General features: G+C 42.4%; 1 protein-coding gene across 1 annotated transcript; it reads left to right on the top strand.

Moving 5' to 3' along the window:
• The first annotated feature begins 104 nt into the window (after positions 1-104).
• On the top strand, positions 105-20,377 carry plk3 (polo-like kinase 3 (Drosophila)). Its single transcript, XM_061920058.1, has 15 exons — positions 105-408; positions 1,995-2,102; positions 2,164-2,280; positions 2,343-2,472; positions 2,559-2,646; positions 6,673-6,768; positions 6,919-7,117; positions 7,179-7,305; positions 10,477-10,592; positions 13,658-13,778; positions 13,846-13,929; positions 14,357-14,519; positions 18,088-18,217; positions 18,288-18,398; positions 18,908-20,377. Exons 1-15 carry the CDS (start codon positions 184-186, stop codon positions 19,103-19,105), a joined length of 2,013 nt encoding a protein of 670 aa, XP_061776042.1. The 5' UTR covers positions 105-183; the 3' UTR covers positions 19,106-20,377.
• Positions 20,378-20,965: the final 588 nt, after the last annotated feature.

Genomic DNA, 20,965 nt, shown 5'->3' on the forward strand with positions numbered 1-20,965 from the left:
AAATAGCACATCTTCAAAACAAAGAACAGATTTGTCATGAAAACGTCCTCCTCAACAGGCCACGCCCTTTCACGTGACCAGTCCCTGTGTATATGCGCCGCGCGCCACGCCAGACGTCTTCAGTGGACGGAGGAAGTCGCAGCCCTACTTGACGCCTGCGCTTGGGCAGCCAAATAATCCCCGATGGATCTCGGTTGTTTCACGGCGGCGCAGCGGCTTTCGTGCCACGCCACGAAGGCGGATGTATGTCCCCCGGCGACGGAGCGCGCGTCCCCGCTGCAGCGAGCTCCTACTGCGGCGGCGAAAAGCGGCAGGAGTAAATGTGAACAAGGCAGGCCGGAGCTGGCACAGGTGGTGACCGACTCCAGGACGGGACGCTCCTACTGTAAAGGCAAGCTTCTTGGCAAGGTAGGTGTCCATCACACGCAGGGGCGCCGAAAACGGGGGGTAAAGGAGACTGGATTCTAGGGGCCCAAGGTTGAGGGGGGGCCAAAGAGACACCTAATGATGATGAAATTATATGAAAATATGTGTTGGGGGCCCTGTAAAGATTATTTTCATGGGGCCCAAAATCTCTAGCGGCGCCCCTGATCACACGTGCCATAGTTGCGTCCATTGTACTCATGTGATCACCCGCAGGTGCGTCCATTGTGCTCATGTGTTCAACGCAATTTAGCTGCAAATGGATAAGGCACAGCAGAAAATGGACACATGTCTTTGCTGCATCAACACGTTGCTGCCAAGTCTGCCGCAGAGTCCATTTCATGCTTGATGAATGCGGCCATCGAAGCCTCATTTGGTGCATCAGACGCCACACCGCTTGGGTATGAAGCAACAACTGCATCATACTAGCGCTGGGCGATATGGCCTTTTGTTAATATTTCGATATTTTTAGGCCATGTCACGATACACTATGTACAGTATATCTCAATATGTTGCCTTAGCTTTGAATTAACACTTAATGCATATAATCACACCAGTATAATGATTCTTTGTGTCTACATTAAAACATTAGTGTTCATACTTCATTAATATATGCTCATTTTAAAATTTCATGCGGAGAGGGAAATCACAACTCTGTCAATTTACTAAAACTATTTATTAAACAGTAAAGTAGTGGCAACAACATTCATGTCATTTCCAAAACAAAGTGCAAGATTGTCAGACATTTTAAAAATGCAGAAGTGCACTTTTGTGCATGTCATTTAGACGACATATCAAAACAACACTAAATTAAAGTGCACTTTTTGTACAGAATACCACTACTATATTTTAAAACAAATAAAGTGCACTTTGTGCATGATGTCACAAAAGATATTTAAAAAAGCGGGTCAAATAAAAAATGTGCTGCATAACAGGGAATCAAATTGTGTATGTCTTTCGTTATGTGGTAGGTGCCTGCGGATGTTTTTTTTTTCCATTCACCAGGATGTTGAAATGCGGAGTTTGAAGCGCTCTTTGTTCTCTAGAGGGTGACTTTTCAAATGATGCTACAAATTGGTAGTGCTGCTACTTTTTGTAGCAATGCTTTTGCCGCATACTTGACATATTATGGTTCTCTGTTCAACATCTTCCGGCTTGAAGCTAAACCACCGCCAGACTATGGACCCTGTGCTGTTTTTCTTGGGAATTAAGTCTTCCTCCATTTGTTACCAGATTGGCACCTTCTTTCTCGTATCACCACTCGCACCGGTCCGCTAGTCACCTGCCACAGCTAATATTACCATGCTGCTACCTCTCTGCTCCGTGAGTGCGTATGACAAGTATAGCAAGGTGCGCTTGTTTTATCTCTCTGTGAGTAGAGACAAGAAAGAGTGACACAAGCCTGTAGTGTAATGCCCTCAGCTAAAAACTGTGAAAACGTATACTCAAATACTCACGATAGTAATGTTCTACATCGCACAGAGACAAACCCGCGATATATCGAGTATATTCAATATATCGGCCAGACCTACATCATACCTTAACCGCCTCGGTTTTTCCTCCTCCTCTAGGGTGGTTTCGCCCGATGCTATGAGATGACGGACCTGTCGAGCAACAAAATGTATGCGGTGAAGGTTATCCCGCAGACCAGGGTGTCCAAGCCGCACCAGAGGGAAAAGGTATAATGGTGTGCAACGGGTGTACAGCGCGGCTTCAGCTTACAGGCTTTTGCGTCACCAGATCACCAACGAGATCGAGCTGCACAGAACTCTGTCGCACAAGCACGTGGTCAAGTTCTCGCACCATTTTGAAGACCAGGACAACATCTATATCTTCCTGGAGCTGTGCAGTCGCAAGGTGAACAATAGTGGTGTGCATGCCGCCTCTTTCCAGGTTGACCTTTTCTTCCTTCTGTGTAGTCCTTGGCGCACATCTGGAAGGCCAGACACACGCTGACAGAACCCGAGGTGCGGTATTACCTCCGGCAGATCGTGTCCGGCCTCAAGTACCTTCACAGTCGAGGCATCCTGCACAGAGATCTCAAACTAGGTGGGCGTGCTGGGAATGTGCAGGACTTTGGCTCCTGGAGTGCAGGACTTTGGCCCCTGGAGTGTTGACTGCTGTCTGCTTTTCAGGCAACTTCTTTGTGAATGAAAACATGGAGCTGCGACTAGGAGACTTTGGTCTCGCTGCCAAGCTGGAGACTGTTGAGCAGAGGAAAAAGTATGTTAAGGATTATGGGAAACTGACTTTCCACACATTTGGGGCTCTGGTGTGCCTGCATGCCCACCGACTTCGATAGGCCCCGACCCAACTAATGGCTATCGATTTACATCAAATCAAACTGTGTCATATTTAAATACCTTTTTTGTTGCTCGTGATGTCTCACGCGGTTGCAGACTAAAAATCATCTCAAGCACACAGACCGAACTCTCAAAAAGTATGCCTGATTAAAAAAAACCTCAACATAAATTGAGGCACTGCTTTTCGGAATGCGGTAGTTTGATGCCAATTTACTCTGGCTTTGCTATGTACATGCTACTGATAAACATTAGCGATTTTACATTGCAATTCTAAGACCTCCCAAATATGGTAATCAAAACTATAACTGAGATGCGAGTTACAAACAGAAGGTGTGTAAGAAGTGCAAAACTGACTGTATAAAAACTTTGTAGGGTGCAACATAAAACTAGACTGGCACATTCAGCTTCATGGCAAAGAGTACTTCCTCACTTTGCAATGCATTGTAGTCTATACCCAATGCCATCTAATGTCTTGGAATTGCAAATGCACACAAATGTAGGATATAATACTTGCAAATGACCTCAGATTTGTAATAAGTAAACATAGTTATCATAATCAACTAGTTTTTTAAATGTTACTTTAAAAACATGGATTTTAACATGAAACATTTAACATTTGTTACAATGCCCCATAAGTGATTCCCAGGTAATGGGAATTAGTCTTTGTTTCAGTACCGATGTCAAAGTCTTTAGCAAGCTTTTCAAATGTCTGCCACATTGGGATGTAACACTTCAAACTGCACCAACGACATGAGGATACCATCATGTCATTGAATCCATGACGTGTCTTGTTGGAGCGAGTGCGCCATGGCTTTGGACTTTGCCGATTTGTATTGAGGTCTATTTTTTTATGTAGCAGATGACAGGTGTCATACAAAAGTGTCAAGGAGCAATCACAGTTCAGTCCAATCTTGACCAGTGTTTGGTAAAAAATGATTAGATAAATCCACAGTCCTGGCCTAAATTGTATCTCATAACTAGAAGAGGTGTGAACGCTCCAATGCTGAAGTATAAGTGTAATTCTGACAGAATATAATTTGAATGTTGAAAAGTTAAAATTTCCAGGAAAATGGGAATTAGGCTTCTTTGAATTGTTAGTATGAATGTCCAGGATAAGTGGAATGTTTGTTGGAATGGTTTGAATAGATTGAAAAATGTGGGAATTTTGCAATTTGGAAAAATTTCGCAATCATCTCAATGGGAACTTCCTGGAAATTTGGGGATTTTGGGAAAAGTGGGATTATTTGGAAAATCATTGGGAGCATGAATGAGCGGAATTGGTTAGTGTTGGAATCATTTAAATCGGGCAATAAATGTTAAAGTTGTAAATGGTATTGGGGAATTTCAGGAAATTTGGGAATTATTTTCAAAATGGTAAACTTAAATGGTCTGAATGAGTTAAAATGGGTGGTGTTTGAATCAATCTAGAAATGTTGAAGTAGTAACATTTTGAGTTGAGAAATGTTATTACGGAATTTCTGGAAAACTGGTAATTTTTTCAGATCAAAAAACTTTAGTTTTTTTGGCCTGATTGAGAAGAATGTTATGACGGTGGAACAACTGACATGCGTTGAATTGTGAAAGGAGTAGTTGCCAGAAAAAAGAAATGGGGCTTTCAAAAAGCGTGAATCCTGAAATTTTTGGAAATTTTAATGTCCAGGATGGTGGAATGGTTTGAATAGGTTGAAAAATGTGGTAATGGTGGAAGTTTGAAACATGGCCAATTCATTTTGAATGGGGAAAAATGTCCTGGAAATCCTGTAATTCTGGGAATTTTTGAAAATTGTCAAAGGAAAGCCCACGATTCCCTAATAGGCTGACCAGTTTGAAGTTGGAACTCTTTGAAACGGGTGAAAAATGTGGAAGGTAGAGCGTGGCAAAAACTGTAGAACAATAATAAATAGATTAATTTTGGTGGAGAAAATCATGTGTGTCAATGTTTGGAGCATTCACACAATTAATCCTTTCACTTTTAAAAAAAATATCTTGACAGACAGAAATAAAGGTTTGGAATAATCCACTCAGTCAGAAACCTGCCGGAGAAGTGACTAGAAGTGCTTATAAATATGCAGTATGTAGTGTGAGATTATGCAACATTTTAGTCTTTTTTTTGTTTGTTTTTGTTTGTCATTTCATTCATTTACTCTATTGATTGCACATTTACTTTATTGATTGAACATATCCAACCGGCCTCACATGTGCTCCAAATCCCTGAGGGAGGGGGAAAAAGCAATCGTCTTTTCTGGTCAGCACGATCATGCCAAAAGTCCAAACACCACCTCTTGTCTTCTTGAGCTAGTGCTATGTGGGTTGTGACTTTGTGGATTATTTTGTTGACTATTTCTTTATGTAGAAAATGACTGTTGTCAGATATAACTGGACTGCTGCACTGCAAAAATATACAGTGGGGGAAAAAAGTATTTAGTCAGCCACCGATTGTGCAAGTTCTCCCACTTAAAATGATCACAGATGTCTGTAATTTTCATCATAGGTACACTTCAACTGTTAGATACAGAATATGAAAAAAAAAATCCAGGAATTCACATTGTTGGAATTTTAAATTTATTTGTAAATTATGGTGAAAAATAAGTATTTGGTCAACCATTCAAAGCTCTCACTGATAGAAGGCGGTTTTGGCTCAAAATCTCACGATACATGGCCCCATTAATCCTTTCCTTAACACGGATCAATCGTCCTATCCCCTTAGCAGAAAAACAGCCCCAAAGAATGATGTTTCCACCCCCATGCTTCACAGTGGGTATGGTATTCTTGGGATGCAACTCCGTATTCTTCTTCTTCTTCTTCCAAACACGACGAGTTGAGTTTATAGCAAAAAGTTCTATTTTGGTTTCATCTGACCACATGGCATTCTCCCAATCCTCTGCTGTATCTTCCATATATCCATTTTGGTATGAACTCAACTCGTCGTGTTTGCAGGAAGAAGAATACTGAGTTGCATCCCAAGAACACCACACCTACTGTGAAGCATGGGGTTGGAAACATGCTTTGGGGCTGTTTTTCTGCTAAGGGGAGATGATGATTGATCCGTGTTAAGGAAAGAATGAATGGGGCCATGTATCGTGAGATTTTGAGCCAAAACCTCCTTCCATCAGTGAGAGGTTTGAATGGTTGACCAAATACTTATTTTCCACCATAATTTACAAATTCTGTTTGGAGTCATGAATAAAGAAACCGTACATGTAAAAACACCATGGATGGTTAGAAGACAGGACGGCGCTTCTACTTCCGGTTCAAAGCTTTGAACAGCATGAAATAACCAACAGCAGCACCTGCAGTGAGCGAATCCGTCCAACAATGACACCATTTAAGTGTCTTTTGCATGGGTTTCGAATGATAACTACTTGCTTTGTGGCTGTCTGCGAAGAAAAACCCCAAAATAATTCGCATTGTTTTTTATAGGCCGCAGACTCCAAAGTGTAGGAAGAAAAGAGGGGAAATTTACGGCCACTGTAAAATTTTCAACTAAGATTGTGCTTCAATCAAGTGATTGGTAGTTCCACGTACCACTAGTGATCCGGGAAGTACACTCCACTAGACACGGCTGCAGGTGTTTGTCAGAAATAAAGACATGACATTATCCACAAAATAAAAAAACTTTTATTATGCAGCAATTGCCATAATACTGGAGATCAGTAACCGCTGAATGTACCGTTGTACGGTCGCTCGTAGGGATCGGTCTCCTCGACAATCGCACGCTTGGCATTTGTTTGGACTTATGTAACGTGTGCAACCTTCCAACTTGATCTCCTCCAACTAAACCGGTTTCCAAGTGGCAGTTGAATGTAGCGCTCGGGGCCCAGTTTCAGTCTCGGTTTGACGCTTTCCTGTGGAATACCAGAAGCAGGAGCGAAGGTATAGAGGGAAGGTTCATGTTGGAATGAAATACTGTGAGTGTGATGAATAAATATACCTGTGTTTGGTGTAGGACCATCTGTGGGACCCCCAACTACTTGGCCCCCGAGGTGCTGAACAGGCAGGGCCACGGCACCGAGTCGGACGTTTGGTCCCTGGGTTGTGTTATGTAAGTATGGCCATTTCGCAGCCGTGTGCAAAATAGCAAGTCTTTGTTTTGGAGTCAAGACGTCTTTGAGCAGGCTAGAACATGAATGTCCCAGACAAGAACCAGTTGTGCGTAATCCGTCATGCTTCTGACTCATGACACCTCCTTCAGGTACACGCTGATGTGCGGCAACCCCCCCTTCGAGACTCTTGACCTCAAAGAGACCTACAAGTGTATAAAGGAAGTGCGCTACAACCTGCCCTCGGCGCTCTCGCCCGCCGCGCAGAAACTCATCTTTAGCATCTTGCAGAAAAACCCTCACGACAGACTCACCTTGGATCAAATTCTCAACCATGAATTCTTCACCAAAGTGAGCAGAAGCCAAAAAAAGGTCAGTTGGCCTGGTTCCTAACGTGTCTTGTGCTTTGCAGGGTTTCACCCCAGACAAGCTGCCCCCCAGCAGCTGCACGAGCATCCCCGAGCTGCATCCTCCCAGCCCTGCCAAGAACTTCTTCACAAAAGTGGCCAAGAGTCTCTTTGGCAAGAAGAAAGCAAAAGGTAAGCAATTATGGACACTTCAACAAGTCTCATTTAGACAGTAGCTAACTACATTTTCCAGTAGCTTAGCTACTTTTAGAGCCATGTAGCGAGGTAGCTAACCTCAAAGCTTCAAACAGAGAAAATGGACTGTGAATCCAGGCCAAAAGAAAATCAGTATAAAATCCAATGAGCTGGATGAATAAGAATACGTGAACATCCATGATTGCTTGATGTTCCTATGATGAGTCACCATTGGCTAAGCTTAGGGCCAAACATCACGGACTGGCCAATCTGAGGCAAGATAAGGCGGGTCATTGAAACCAGGAAGTAAAATTATAACAGTTAGCACTTATGTCACATGACCACAAGGGAGTAGACGACATAGGTACGCTTCAAGCTGACCGCTCAAAAAAAAAGAAACACATTTGAAAATGTCAGAGGAATTCTCTCCTGCAGAAGATATTTTTCCTTTAGTGATGAAGATGATGTGCAGGAAACTCACGATAATGTGTGTCCTTGGCCATATTTAGGTATGTCTTTTAGAGAAAATAAACCGTTAATTTTAGTTTACTTTGTAAACCAACATAACTGTTATCTAAGATCTGGAACACAAAAGTAGTAACGTTGTTATTATTATTATTATAATTACCCAAGTGGGCCCATAGAAATGTTGTCCAATGTAGCTTTTGATGTAGCTAGATACTTTTGCCCTATAGCTTGTAGTGTTCATGGAGAGTTACTTACTTACGGTACTACACTTTCCCGTAGCTTAGCTACTTTTAGAGCCATGTAGCGAGGTAGCTAACCTCAAAGCTTCAAACAGAGAAAATGGACTGTAAATCCAGGCCAAAAGAAAATCAGTATAAAATCCAATGGGCTGGATGAATAAGAATACGTGAACATCCATGATTGCTTGATGTTCCTATGATGAGTCACCATTGGCTAAGGTTAGGGCCAAACATCACGGACTGGCCAATCGGAGGCAAGATAAGGCGGGTCATTGAAACCAGGAAGTAAAATTATAACAGTTAGCACTTATGTCACATGACCACAAGGGAGTAGGCGACATAGGTACGCTTCAAGCTGACCGCTCAAAAAAAGAAACACATTTGAAAATGTCAGAGGAATTCTCTCCTGCAGATGATATTTTTCCTTTAGTGATGAAGATGATGTGCAGGAAACTCACGATGTGTGTCCTTGGCCATATTTAGACTAAAGTATGCCTTTTAGAGAAAATAAACCCTTACTTTTAGTTGTTTACTTTGTAAACCAACATAACTTATCTAAGATGTGGAACACAAAAGTAGGAACATTATTATTATTATTATTACAGGTGCTGTTCATATTGTTAGAATATCATGAAAAAGTTGATTTATTTCATTAATTATATTCAGAACGTGAAACTTACATATTATATCAATTCATTACACACATAGTGATATATTTGAAATGTTTATTTCTTAAAATTTTGATAATTTGTACTGACAATTACTGAAAATCCCAAATTCAGTATCTCAGAAAATTAGAATATTAGATAGGACTAGTACCAAAAAATATTTTTTAGAAATGTGGGCCAACTGAAAAGTGTGAACATGGAAAGTTTCAGCATGTACGGCAATCAATACTTAGTTGCACCTCCTTTTGCCTGAATTGCTGCAGCAATACGGCGTGGTATGGAGTCGACCGGTCTGTTTCACTCCTCAGGTGTTACGAGAGCCCAGGTTGCTTTAATAGTGGCCTTCAGCTGTTCAGCATTGTTGGGTCTGGCATCTCGCATCTTCCGCTTCACAATACCCCATAGGTTTTCTATGGGGTTAAGGTCAGGTGAGTTTGCAGGCCAATCAAGAACAGGGATACCATGGTCCTTAAACCAAGTACTGGTAGATTTGGCACTGTGTGCAGGTGCCAAGTCATGTTGGAAAATGAAATCTTCACCTCTATAAAATTGGACCGCGGAAGGCAGCATAAAGTGTTCTAAAACTTCCTGGTAGACTGCTGCATTGACCCTAGACCTCAGGAAACACAGTGGACCAACACGAGCAGATGACATGGCACCCCAGACCATTACCGATTGTGGAAATTTGACACTGGACTTCAGGCAACGTGGATTCTGCGCCTCTCCTGTCTTCCTCCAGACTCTGTGACCTTGATTTCCAAAGAAGATACAAAATTTACTTTCATCTGAAAACATAACTTTGGACCACTCAGCAGCAGTCCAGTCCTTTTTGTCTTGAGCCCAGGCGAGACGCTTTTGACGTTGTCTCTTATTCAAGAGTGGCTTTACACAAGGAATGCGACAGCTGAAGCCCATATCTTGCATACGTCGGTGCGTGGTGGTTCTTGAAGCACTGACTTGAGCTGTAGTCCACTCTTTGTGGATTTCCCCCACATTTTTGAATCGGTTTTGTTTGACAATCCTCTCAAGGGCGCGGTTATCCCTCTTGCTTGTACACTTTTTTCTACCACATCTATGTCTTCCCTTCGCCTCTCTATTAATGTGCTTGGACACAGAGCTCTGGGAACATCCGACCTCTTTGGCAATGACCTTTTGTGCCTTGCCCTCCTTCTTTAAAGTATCAATGGTCATCTTTTGGACAGTTGTCAAGTCAACAGTCTTCCCCATGATTGTGTGTCATACAGAATCAAAACGAGAGACCATTTAAAGGCTTTTCCAGGTGTTTTGAGTTAGTTAGCTAATTAGTGTGGCACCAGATGTCTTCAATATCTGACCTTTTCACCATATTCTAATTTTCTGAGATGTTGAATTTAGGGTTTTCATTGGTTGTCAGCGATAATCATCTCCTTTTTAGCAAAAAACACTTGAAATGTATCAGTCTGTTTGGAATGAATGTATACATTCTAGAAGTTTGACTTTCGAAATGGAACTAATGAAATAAATCAACTTTTTCATGATATTCTAATATGACCAGCACCTGTATTATAATTACCCAAGTGGGCCCATAGAAATGTTGTCCAATGTAGCTTTTGAAGTAGCTAGATACTTTTACCCTGTAGCTTGTAGTTCATGGAGAGTTACTTACTTACGGTATTACATTTTCCAAGTAGCTTGCATCGAGACATTAATTTTTCTAAAGCTGCCTCCTAGTAAAAGTCCATTTGATAATGCAACACTTGATGTCATGAAGGCCTGTTGGAGGTGTGTGAGACTCCTCATTGTTGCTGTTGCAGTGGAGAAGACTCAGTGCGAGGAGAAGGAAGACAAGGACATTTCAAAGCTGGTTTCTGGTATCGTCAAATGTTCCATCAGCCGGCAGATCAGCTACAAAACAGTGGGGCTAAATGAGGTGAGATTATGAATCACAACGTGTCTTGTTTTTCTATCAGTCTTGTCAGGTCAAAACAAGACTTTTTCTATACATTTCAAGGTCTTCTCAGAATCTTCTGAACTCCTCTTTCCATTACTTTTTATTTTTTAATATATTTTCTTTTAAACTCCAAATATTTTAGCTCAAAATGGTTTGTCTTCTTGATATAGTATTACAGTTTCTCATTGGACAAGATTTTGGTATGATCGATGGAATGTTTGACATTTTTAAAATATTCCAAATTTACTTCCAATATACAGAAAAAAGAAATAATGATTTTGGTATGATGGATATGGATATGTTACCTTTTGGAAATGTTTTGTCTTGTATACCAAAATCTTGTCTGAAAATAAGAAACTGAGATTTTGGTATTATAGAAGAATACTTTACCTTTTTAAAATATTACATTTACTACAAAATCTCAGTTTCTTCTTTCAGACAAGTTTGGTTAAATAGATGGAGTATTTTAAGGTCAAATATTCCATCTATTATACCATGTGGTGTGGCCACTACTTTTCAAATTCTTCTAGTCAGCCAAGATTTTTGTATAATAAATGGAACATTTTACCTTAAAATATTCCATCTATTATACCAAAATCTTTGCTGAGAAGAATAAACTAAGATATTGGTGTAATAGGTGGAATATTTTCCCTTTTTTAAAATACTCTGATAGCGAAATCTTGTCTGGCCAATTCTTTTCAGTGTCTTCTAGTCAGACAAGATTTTGGTATTGTAGATGGAATAATAAAAATATTCCACCTATTATTATACCAAAATAGATGAAATATTTAACTTCAAGATAAAATGGTTTACCTTTTTAAATTTTTTATCTATTATACCAAAATCTTAGTTTCTTCTTCAAGATTTTGGTATAAAATATTCCATCTATTTTGGTATCATAGATTGGTTTCCTTTTTTGAAATATTTACCTAAAAATATTTAATCTATTATACCAAAATAGATTAAATATTTTACGGTATTATATACATATGTGTATCAATCAATCGTTTATTTATATAGCCCTAAATCACAAATATCTCAAAGGACTGTACAAACCACTACGACATCCTCGGAAGAACCCACATAAGGGCAAGGAAAACTCACACCCAGTGGGATGCCAGTGACAATGATGACTATGAGAAACCTTGGAGAGGACCTCAAATGTGGGCAACCCCCCCCCCCCCCCCCGCCCCCCCCCCCCCCCCCCTCCCCAGGGGACCGAAAGCAATGGATGTCGTGCGGGTCAAACATGATACTGTGAAAGTTCAATCCACAGTGGCTCCAACACAGCCGCGGAAGTTCAGTTCAAAGCAGATCCAAGACTGCAGCGAGAGTCCCGTCCACAGGAAAGCATTCTGGTCCATTCTGGGTCCCGACGAGCGGTCCATCCTGGGTCTCGACTCTGGACAGCCAGTACTTCATCCATGGTCATCGGACCGGACCCCATCCACAAGGGAGGGGGGGACAGAGGAGAAAAAGAAAAGAAACGGCAGATCAACTGGTCTAAAAGGAGGTCTATTTAAAGGCTAGAGTATACAAATGAGTTTTAAGGTGAGACTTAAATGCTTCTACTGAGGTAGCATCTCGAACTGTTACCGGGAGGGCATTTCAGAGTACTGGAGCCCGAACGTAAAACGCTCTTCTGCCCGATTGTAGCTGAGATAGGCGCCAGCGCCCCCCGTGACCCCAAAAGGGAATAAGTGGTAGAAAATGGACGGATGGACGGATCATCCAATATACAGAAAACTAAAAGAGAATCTGAATGATGCAACTTCCCGTCCCATCATGTGACTTTTGCAATGCTCCACATTTCTCTGTGGGGCTCATGTTTAATTGCATTAATTAATTTAATGCATTCATAGTAATTTCTGTAAATGTGTCCGTCTTGGCCATAGAGCACTTTACTAAATGCTAAAACATGATAGCGAGCTAATCACGGCGATACAATTACCGTATTTTTCAGATTATAAGTCGTTTTTTTTTCATAGTACGGCCGGGGGTGCGACTTATACTCAGGAGCGACTTATGTGTGAAATTAGTAACACATTACCGTAAAATATCAAATAGCATTATTTAGCTCATTTCACGTAAGAGACTAGACGTATAAGATTTCATTGGATTTAGCAATTAGGAGTGACAGTTCTATATGTTATAGTTACTTGAATGACTCTTAGCATAATATGTTTCATTAACATACCAGGCACCTTCTCAGTTGGTTATTTATGCGTCATATAACGCACACTTATTCAGCCTGTTCACTATTCTTTATTTTAAATTGCCTTTAAAATGTCTATTCTTAATGTTGGGTTTTATCAAATTTCCCCCCAAAATTTGACTCATTTCCAGTGCGATTTATGTTTTTTGTTTTCTTCTTTATTATACCTTTTCGGCAGGTGCGACTTATACTCCGGAGCGACTTATACCCAGAAATATATGGTACCACATAAAATAGGGCAAGTACACGCACACATCAGGTTAACAGGCCTGAGGGGAAACACACTGACACAACTTGAGTTTTCTTTGTAAAAAGGATCATTACAATTCACACTTAAGCCTAGTAGGGAAAAGGAGGAACACAAATGTCAATTATCCATCCATCTATTTTCTACCGCTTATTCCCTTTTGGGGTCACGGGGGGCGTTGGTGCCTATCTCAGCTACAATCGGGCGGAAGGCGGCGTACACCCTGGTCGAATTACAACAGATACGAGTAGTCCAGCTTTTAGGTTCATTCAAAGTGAGTTGTATATTCTTTTCCTGGGCATGACTCCTAAACTTGTTGAAAGGGATCTTCTGAGTTGTATTGTATATTCTATTCCTGGGTATGACCCCTAAACTTGTTTAAAGTGATTGATTGATTGAAACTTTTATTAGTAGATTGCACAGTTCAGTATATATTCCTTACAATTGACCACTATATGGTAACACCCGAATAGGTTTTTCAACTTGAGTTGTATTCTATATTCTATTGCTGGGTATGCCTCTTAAACATTTATGTTGAATCCTGTTTTTAAAAACCTACCAGCCTTTTGCCTTCATCTTCAGGTAGCCTCACCCACCGGTCAGCTGGTCAGTTCTGTGCCTCTGGAGCAGACGCCTGCCGAGGAGGAGTCCAGGAAATCCATCTCTCGCTCCTTTAAGGGCACGATGGCGAGCAGCTCTGAACGTAAGCTCAAATGCAGCCTGTCCCCCTTAATTTATTTGTAATTCACTTAAATTTCTCCCTTCTCCAGCATGTGAAGATGCCCTCACGCCTGCCGCTGTGTCTGAATGTGCCATGAAAATCCTTAATGGCTGCTTGGCCGCCATGCCTGCAGGTATGCATCACGTGAGGTCAAACCTGCTCTTTGACTTCCTGCTGTAGCACAATGGAAACACTGTCATGGGTTACATTCTTTGCCAACCAAGCCCTTCTTAAAGTTAAAGTACCAATGATTGTCACACACACACTAGGTGTGGCGAAATTATTCTCTGCATTTGACCCATCACCCCCTGGGAGGTGAGGGGAGCAGTGGAATCGTTTTTGGTGATTTAACCCCCAATTACAACCCTTGAGGCTGAGTGCCAAGCAGGGAGGTAATGGGTCCCATTTTTATAGTCTTTGGTATGACTTCTGTAAAACCTGCAGGATTTGCTGAGTCATGTGGCTTCAGAAGCATTTCAGCCTGTGTAAAATTGTGCTAAAGACTTATTCACTCAATTCTCAGTTGTCTACCTGCATTAATTATTTGTCCTTTTGTGCAGCTGCCAAGAATCCACCCTGCCTGTCCAGGCCGCAGTCCTTCCTGTGGGTAACCAAGTGGGTTGACTACTCCAACAAATATGGTTTTGGCTACCAGCTGTCTGACCAAAACATTGGTGTGCTCTTCAACGAGGGAACACACCTCAGCCTCTGTGACCAACGCAAGTAAGAGTTCATGATGCTTGTGACAAAACTTAATCTCTTTGAGCAGGAGCTGCAAAAAAAATAAGTTTTAAGTGTTATAATGAAGGCAACACATGATGTGTCTGTAGTAGTTATGTTGGCCTACTATCAAAATGACATTAAAAGTATTGTATACTGTAAGTGTTATAATGAAGACAACACATGATGTGTCTATTTTAGCCTACTATAAAAAATTACTGTCGCAGCCTGACAAAAATGTTGAAATGTTATATTTTATTCTACACATTTTAACAACATCGGAAAACATAAGTGAAACGGAGGCTGTGATAACTTCTGGAAATGACTCTTAGAATGGCCAAAAGTATAGATGTGTGTCCAAGTTAAAAGAAACGGCAGGTTGTCTTTTTCTCATGGATTCATTGCAAGCTGGGTAAGGTTTGCTGTGCTCTGGAATAACACGGCACACAAACAACTATCATAAATGCAGCTAATAATATATATAGATAATGTGTCATGAGACATACAAATATAAATAAAATACACAGGACACAAATAAAATTAAATTATCTCATTGAGTCCGAGTGGACCATGTTCCGCACCTCTATTGTCGAGGCGGCAGATCGGAGCTGTGGCCGCAAGGTAGTTGGTGCCTGTCGGGGCGGCAATCCTAAAACCCCTTGGTGGACACCAGCGGTGAGGGATGCCGTCAAGCTGAAGGAGTCCTATCGGGTCCTTTTGGCTCATAGGACTCCGGAGGCAGTGTACAGGTACCGACAGGCCAAGCGGTATGCAGCTTCAGCGGTCGCGGAGGCAAAAACTCGGACATGGGAGGAGTTCGGGGAAGCCATGGAAAACGACTTCCGGACGGCTTCGAAGCGATTCTGGACCACCGTCCGCCGCCTCAGGAAGGGGAAGCACTGCACTATCAACACCGTGTATGGTGCGGATGGTGTTCTGCTGACCTCAACTGCGGATGTTGTGGATAGGTGGAAGGAATACTTCGAAGACCTCCTCAATCCCACCAACACGTCTTCCTATTAGGAAGCAGTGCCTGGGGAATCTGTGGTGGACTCTCCTATTTCTGGGGCTGAGGTCGCTGAGGTAGTTAAAAAGCTCCTCGGTGGCAAGGCCCCAGGGGTGGACGAGATCCGCCCGGAGTTCCTTAAGGCTCTGGATGCTGTGGGGCTGTCTTGGTTGACAAGACTTTGCAGAATCGCGTGGACATCGGGGGCGGTACCTCTGGATTGGCAGACCGGGGTGGTGGTTCCTCTCTTTAAGAAGGGGGACCGGAGGGTGTGTTCCAACTATCGTGGGATCACACTCCTCAGCCTTCCCGGTAAGGTTTATTCAGGTGTACTGGAGAGGAGGCTACGCCGGATAGTCGAACCGCGGATTCAGGAGGACCAGTGTGGTTTTCGTCCTGGTCGTGGAACTGTGGACCAGCTCTATACTCTCGGCAGGGTTCTTGAGGGTGCATGGGAGTTTGCCCAACCAGTCTACATGTGCTTTGTGGACTTGGAGAAGGCATTCGACCGTGTCCCTCGGGAAGTCCTGTGGGGAGTGCTCAGAGAGTATGGGGTATCGGACTGTCTTATTGTGGCGGTCCGTTCCCTGTACGATCAGTGCCAGAGCTTGGTCCGCATTGCCGGCAGTAAGTCGAACACATTTCTAGTGAGGGTTGGACTCCGCCAAAGCTGTCCTTTGTCACCGATTCAGTTCATAACTTTTATGGACAGAATTTCTAGGCGCAGTCAAGGCATTGAGGGGTTCCGGTTTGGTAACCGCAGGATTAGGTCTCTGCTTTTTGCAGATGATGTGGTCCTGATGGCTTCATCTGACCGGGATCTTCAGCTCTCGCTGGATCGGTTCACAGCAGAGTGTGAAGCGACCGGAATGAGAATCAGCACCTCCAAGTCCGAGTCCATGGTTCTCATCCGGAAAAGGGTCGAATGCCATCTCCGGGTTGGGGAGGAGACCCTGCCCCAAGTGGAGGAGTTCAAGTACCTAGGAGTCTTGTTCACGAGTGAGGGAAGAATGGATCGTGAGATCGACAGGCGGATCGGTGCGGCGTCTTCAGTAATGCGGACGTTGTACCGATCCGTTGTGGTGAAGAAGGAGCTGAGCCGGAAGGCAAAGCTCTCAATTTACCGGTCGATCTACGTTCCCATCCTCACCTATGGTCATGAGCTTTGGGTCATGACCGAAAGGATAAGATCACGGGTACAAGCGGCCGAAATGAGTTTCCTCCGCCGTGTGGCGGGGCTCTCCCTTAGGGTGAAAAGCTCTGCCATCCGGGAGGAACTCAAAGTAAAGCCGCTGCTCCTTTACATCGAGAGGAGCCAGATGAGGTGGTTTGGGCATCTGGTCAGGATGCCACCCGAACGCCTCCCTAGGGAGGGGTTTAGGGCACGTCCAACCGGTAGGAGGCCACGGGGAAGACCCAGGACACGTTGGGAAGACTATGTCTCCCGGCTGGCCTGGGAACGCCTCGGGATCCCCCGGGAAGAGCTAGACGAAGTGGCTGGGGAGAGGGAAGTCTGGGTTTCCCTGCTTAGGCTGTTGCCCCCGCGACCCGACCTCGGATAAGCGGAAGATGATGGATGGATATCTCAAATAGACTTACAAACGAGGCATAATGATCCAATATGTACATACAGCTAGCCTAAGTAGCATGTTGGCATCAATTAGCTTGCAGTTATGCACTGACCAAATATGTCTTATCACTCCACACAAATCAATAACATCATAGTTCACCTTTGTGCATTCACACACAGCATAAAACGCTTGGTGGACAAAATGAGACAAAGGACTATGGAGGTTAATTTGTGTCTTATGAAAGCTTTTTTATTTTTACACTGAATTTATGTACCTGAGTTTTTTGGTTTTGAATTTTGTGAACTGTTTTTTTTTTTTTTGCATCAAATTATGCTGACTATTTCATTAAAAATATGGAAATGTTGATTATGTTCTATTATGCCAAGGTAGCCTAGTGCTTTTTTTTCATGCTGTTTTACAAGAGGCTTGTCATGTGACTTTAAACTTGACTCCTCATTGGCTGGTTCTGAGACAGGATCTATTGCTTCTGTCGTAATTAATCAGAAGTGACTCTTGCATTTTGGAATAGCAAAATTTTCAGGACTGAATTTTTTTTTTGCGCTGTATTTATTTTAAATTGTCAGCATAATTCGTTGTAGAAAAATGTCAGTTCAGAAAACTCAAAATGCAACAAGTTCAGTTTTATAAATTCAGTGTACTTAAAAGCTTTCATAATAAAGACACAAATTAACCTCTGTATAGGAGTGGCATAAAACTTTCTGTGGCAGCATCTGAGAAATTTGTAATGTAAACAAATCAGGGTGAGTTCAAGGACCGCTGGAATTTGTAGGACATAACGGCCCTCGCCAAATAATGTCATCTGTGAAGCATATTTTATTAAAAACACTGGGATTTATTTAGGATGGTTTGTGTCATGTTTGCCCTACACAAACCTTATTAAAACTCAATATAATTGTTTCCATTGTCACACATTTTTGAAAAAACTCTTCTCCGCAGCCAAGCTTCATAGTAACGTTTTGTTCTGCTCCCATAGGACTGTCCACTACTGCTTGACCAACAGTAAGCACTTTAGTTTCCCTGCCAGCTCTCTACCCGAGCAGCTTCGCAGCCAGAAACAAATAGTAGAGCTCATGGCTAACTACATGGAACAAAATCTAATGGAGGTACAACAAATACTTGACTGATTGCCACCTCTGAGAAGAAAATCCTCAACCTGTTTTTTCTGGTGGACAGGGTGGAGATCTGCACTGTCGGGATAAAGTTGCAGGTCCTCCTCCTCTGCTGCTGCAATGGGTGAAGACTGACCACGCACTTGTGATGCTCTTCAACAATGGCACTTTGCAGGTTAGAACCACATTTTACTGCCCTTCAAGTACAACTGAATTGCTTTTTGAACAGGGTTTGCATTGAAGCAAGTTTCTCCTTAAACAATTTCAATCTCCATTTTGTGTGTGTGTGTTATGCAACCACCCTGCCGACACACTCATTAGCTCGGTCGTGCACTCTGTTTGAATTCACAAAACGTATGTACATTAACAGAACTGACTTATATTAATCTTCTCGGCGTGCACGGGAAATGGAGAGGGAGGAGGCAGTGTCGACAACGCTGTGGATACGTTGTTAATGTTTCAAAGCACACATTTCTTTCTTTGGACTCCTATTGAGCAAGTAACATGGGTTTATAATAGAGTATCATGAGAAGGACAAGGATGCCACGTGCGATGTGTTGTGGTGGTCTACAGCCAGGCACTTGTAGTTTTTGTACCCTTTTTTTTTTTAACGTCCAAACTGCACAGCTTGCAATGTTCATTTCACAAATGCAGCGATCCTGACCGTTGGTCTACCTCTGGCAGGTGAACTTCTACACGGACCACACCAAGATAATCCTGTGCAAGTCTTCGGATGCCTCCTACCTGTTGACCTACATCAGTCGCGAGCGCGTCTCCTACACGTACGCCCTCGTCGCGCTGAGCCAGGCGGGCTGCACCTCGGAGCTGCGACACCGCCTCAGGTACGTGGTGCATCTACTGCAGCATCACGCCGACGCCTGAGCGCTCCGTCATCCTCCTGAGTGTCCGCCCCCTCCCCCGTGCGCCCAACCATCTCGTCCTCTGATTGTTTCGCCGTGCCAAAACTCTCCGGAGCAATATCCCCCTCCCCCGCCCGGACTGGTGCTGAGGCAGCTGATTATGCCGTTGACGTGATGAAGTTGCCAGATGACGCATTTTAGCCTCTTAAGGCTTTGTGCCTGTCCAGCCTTTGCCTCAGAAGTGCTTTTAGAAGGATGTAATGATGGATCCCCTCACATGTAGATACCTCAAAAACCACAAGCATTCAGCTTCTCATAGCTTCCATTAGTGCCAAATGTGTGTCTCTATTGTCACTAAACATAAGTTGTTTTGAGTGAACTTGCAGCACAGAACTTTGTAGGGAAGGACTGGCCCTCCTCACCTCTGTGTTCATCTTGCTGAAAGCAGAAGATGCGAGCCAGCTTTGGGATCTTTACCTCACATGCACACTCCACATTCCTGACCATATTTTGGTAAGGATCAGAGAAAGCCTTTGCTTCTTCGGCCCTTATTGACATTTTTTGTTTGGTGCATTCACTGACCTATAGGGCTATGGGAGCAACACAGTACACTGTTAGAAAAACAACCGTCTTAGATTTTTTTAATTTATTTTTTATACCATCACCTGTTTTTTGTTTTTAAATGAATACCAAAACTATTTTTAAAGTTTTAGACTCACGTGAGGTGACTGGGTCTGGAAAGGAGGGAATGGAGGGGGTGAAAAGTGCCTTTTTGGAGGGCTGTCTGTAAAGTGCAATAACAACCCTTTTTTTTTGTTTGTTTGTTTGTTTGTGAATGTCCAGCTGACAGATTTAACGGTTGGATGTACTTTTGCACTTTTGCCAAAGTTCAAAAGCGCGTCCAACAGCACTACACTCACTACCCGGTGTATTAAGCTTTTAAAATGGTGGATGTAATATTAGGGAGGAAAAAGAAAACTTTGTACTCTGTCTTTAGCGGTTAGTAGTGCTTTTCTCCACCCAGAAGTTGTATCCTGAAAACTGTGACCTGGAATGCAAGTGTGGTGCACACGTGTTGTTTGCAAAAACATTGTGAAAGCCATCTGCCGATTTAGACAAATTTAGTTTCTTGGCACATAACGTCTTGTTAATTTAATTTTTTTATTTATTTATGATTTGTTTTTTTTATTTATTGTGTACATTTTGGTCTTGACACAAAGAAATGTTCAATTCAACTCACTTTTTGTATGCATTGTATGGGGGAATGGGACAAAAATAAAGTTTATTGAAAAGAGCCTTGGTTTGATCCTGTTGTTAAACATCTTTTTTAACAGCGGGAGTGATATCTGAGGCACATTTTGACAAGAACATTTATAAAAAGAATAAATGCGCTTTTTAAAATGCTGTAACATAAGCTGCAGTCACCAGCGGAAATTAAATTTCATCAACTTTCAGTTTCCATCTAAAATCACCGAATTGTCAGTGCATCACTTGTCAATAGTGCACAAATAGTCTATATGAATATATATTTTGATTCAGACAAAAAAGCGATTGAAGGACCGGAATTGACTCTGTGGCGCATTTGTATACATAAGTTGAAAAATAAATCACACTTAGATCCACGCTGATGTCCATGTCTTCTATACTTAACAGACATAAAAAGACTACATATATCACACTATATACATCCATTCATACTTTTATATTACTTTCACGTAAAAAAAAAATACAAATTTCTAAGGTGTGGTGACTTTTGTTTTATTTTGTAGTGGTAGCAACTTAGTCAACTTCCTTTGTTTTCACTTTTTGGAAGTGTGCATGCAAGTGACGTCGGGGCCACATGGGAGACACATTGGGGCTGTGTGTTTTTACACTGCAGTCT

The sequence above is a fragment of the Nerophis ophidion genome, linkage group LG14, assembly GCF_033978795.1.
Source record: "Nerophis ophidion isolate RoL-2023_Sa linkage group LG14, RoL_Noph_v1.0, whole genome shotgun sequence".
In the NCBI taxonomy this organism is placed as follows: Eukaryota; Metazoa; Chordata; class Actinopteri; order Syngnathiformes; family Syngnathidae; genus Nerophis; species Nerophis ophidion.

Bases quoted from the DNA above. Each gene is read 5' to 3' on its own strand.
- plk3 (XM_061920058.1), top strand. From the start codon at position 184: ATGGATCTCGGTTGTTTCACGGCGGCGCAGCGGCTTTCGTGCCACGCC. The intron at 13,930-14,356 runs GTATGCATCACG...CCTTTTGTGCAG, and splicing joins CTTGGCCGCCATGCCTGCAG to CTGCCAAGAATCCACCCTGC. The intron at 18,399-18,907 runs GTTAGAACCACA...TACCTCTGGCAG, and splicing joins TCAACAATGGCACTTTGCAG to GTGAACTTCTACACGGACCA.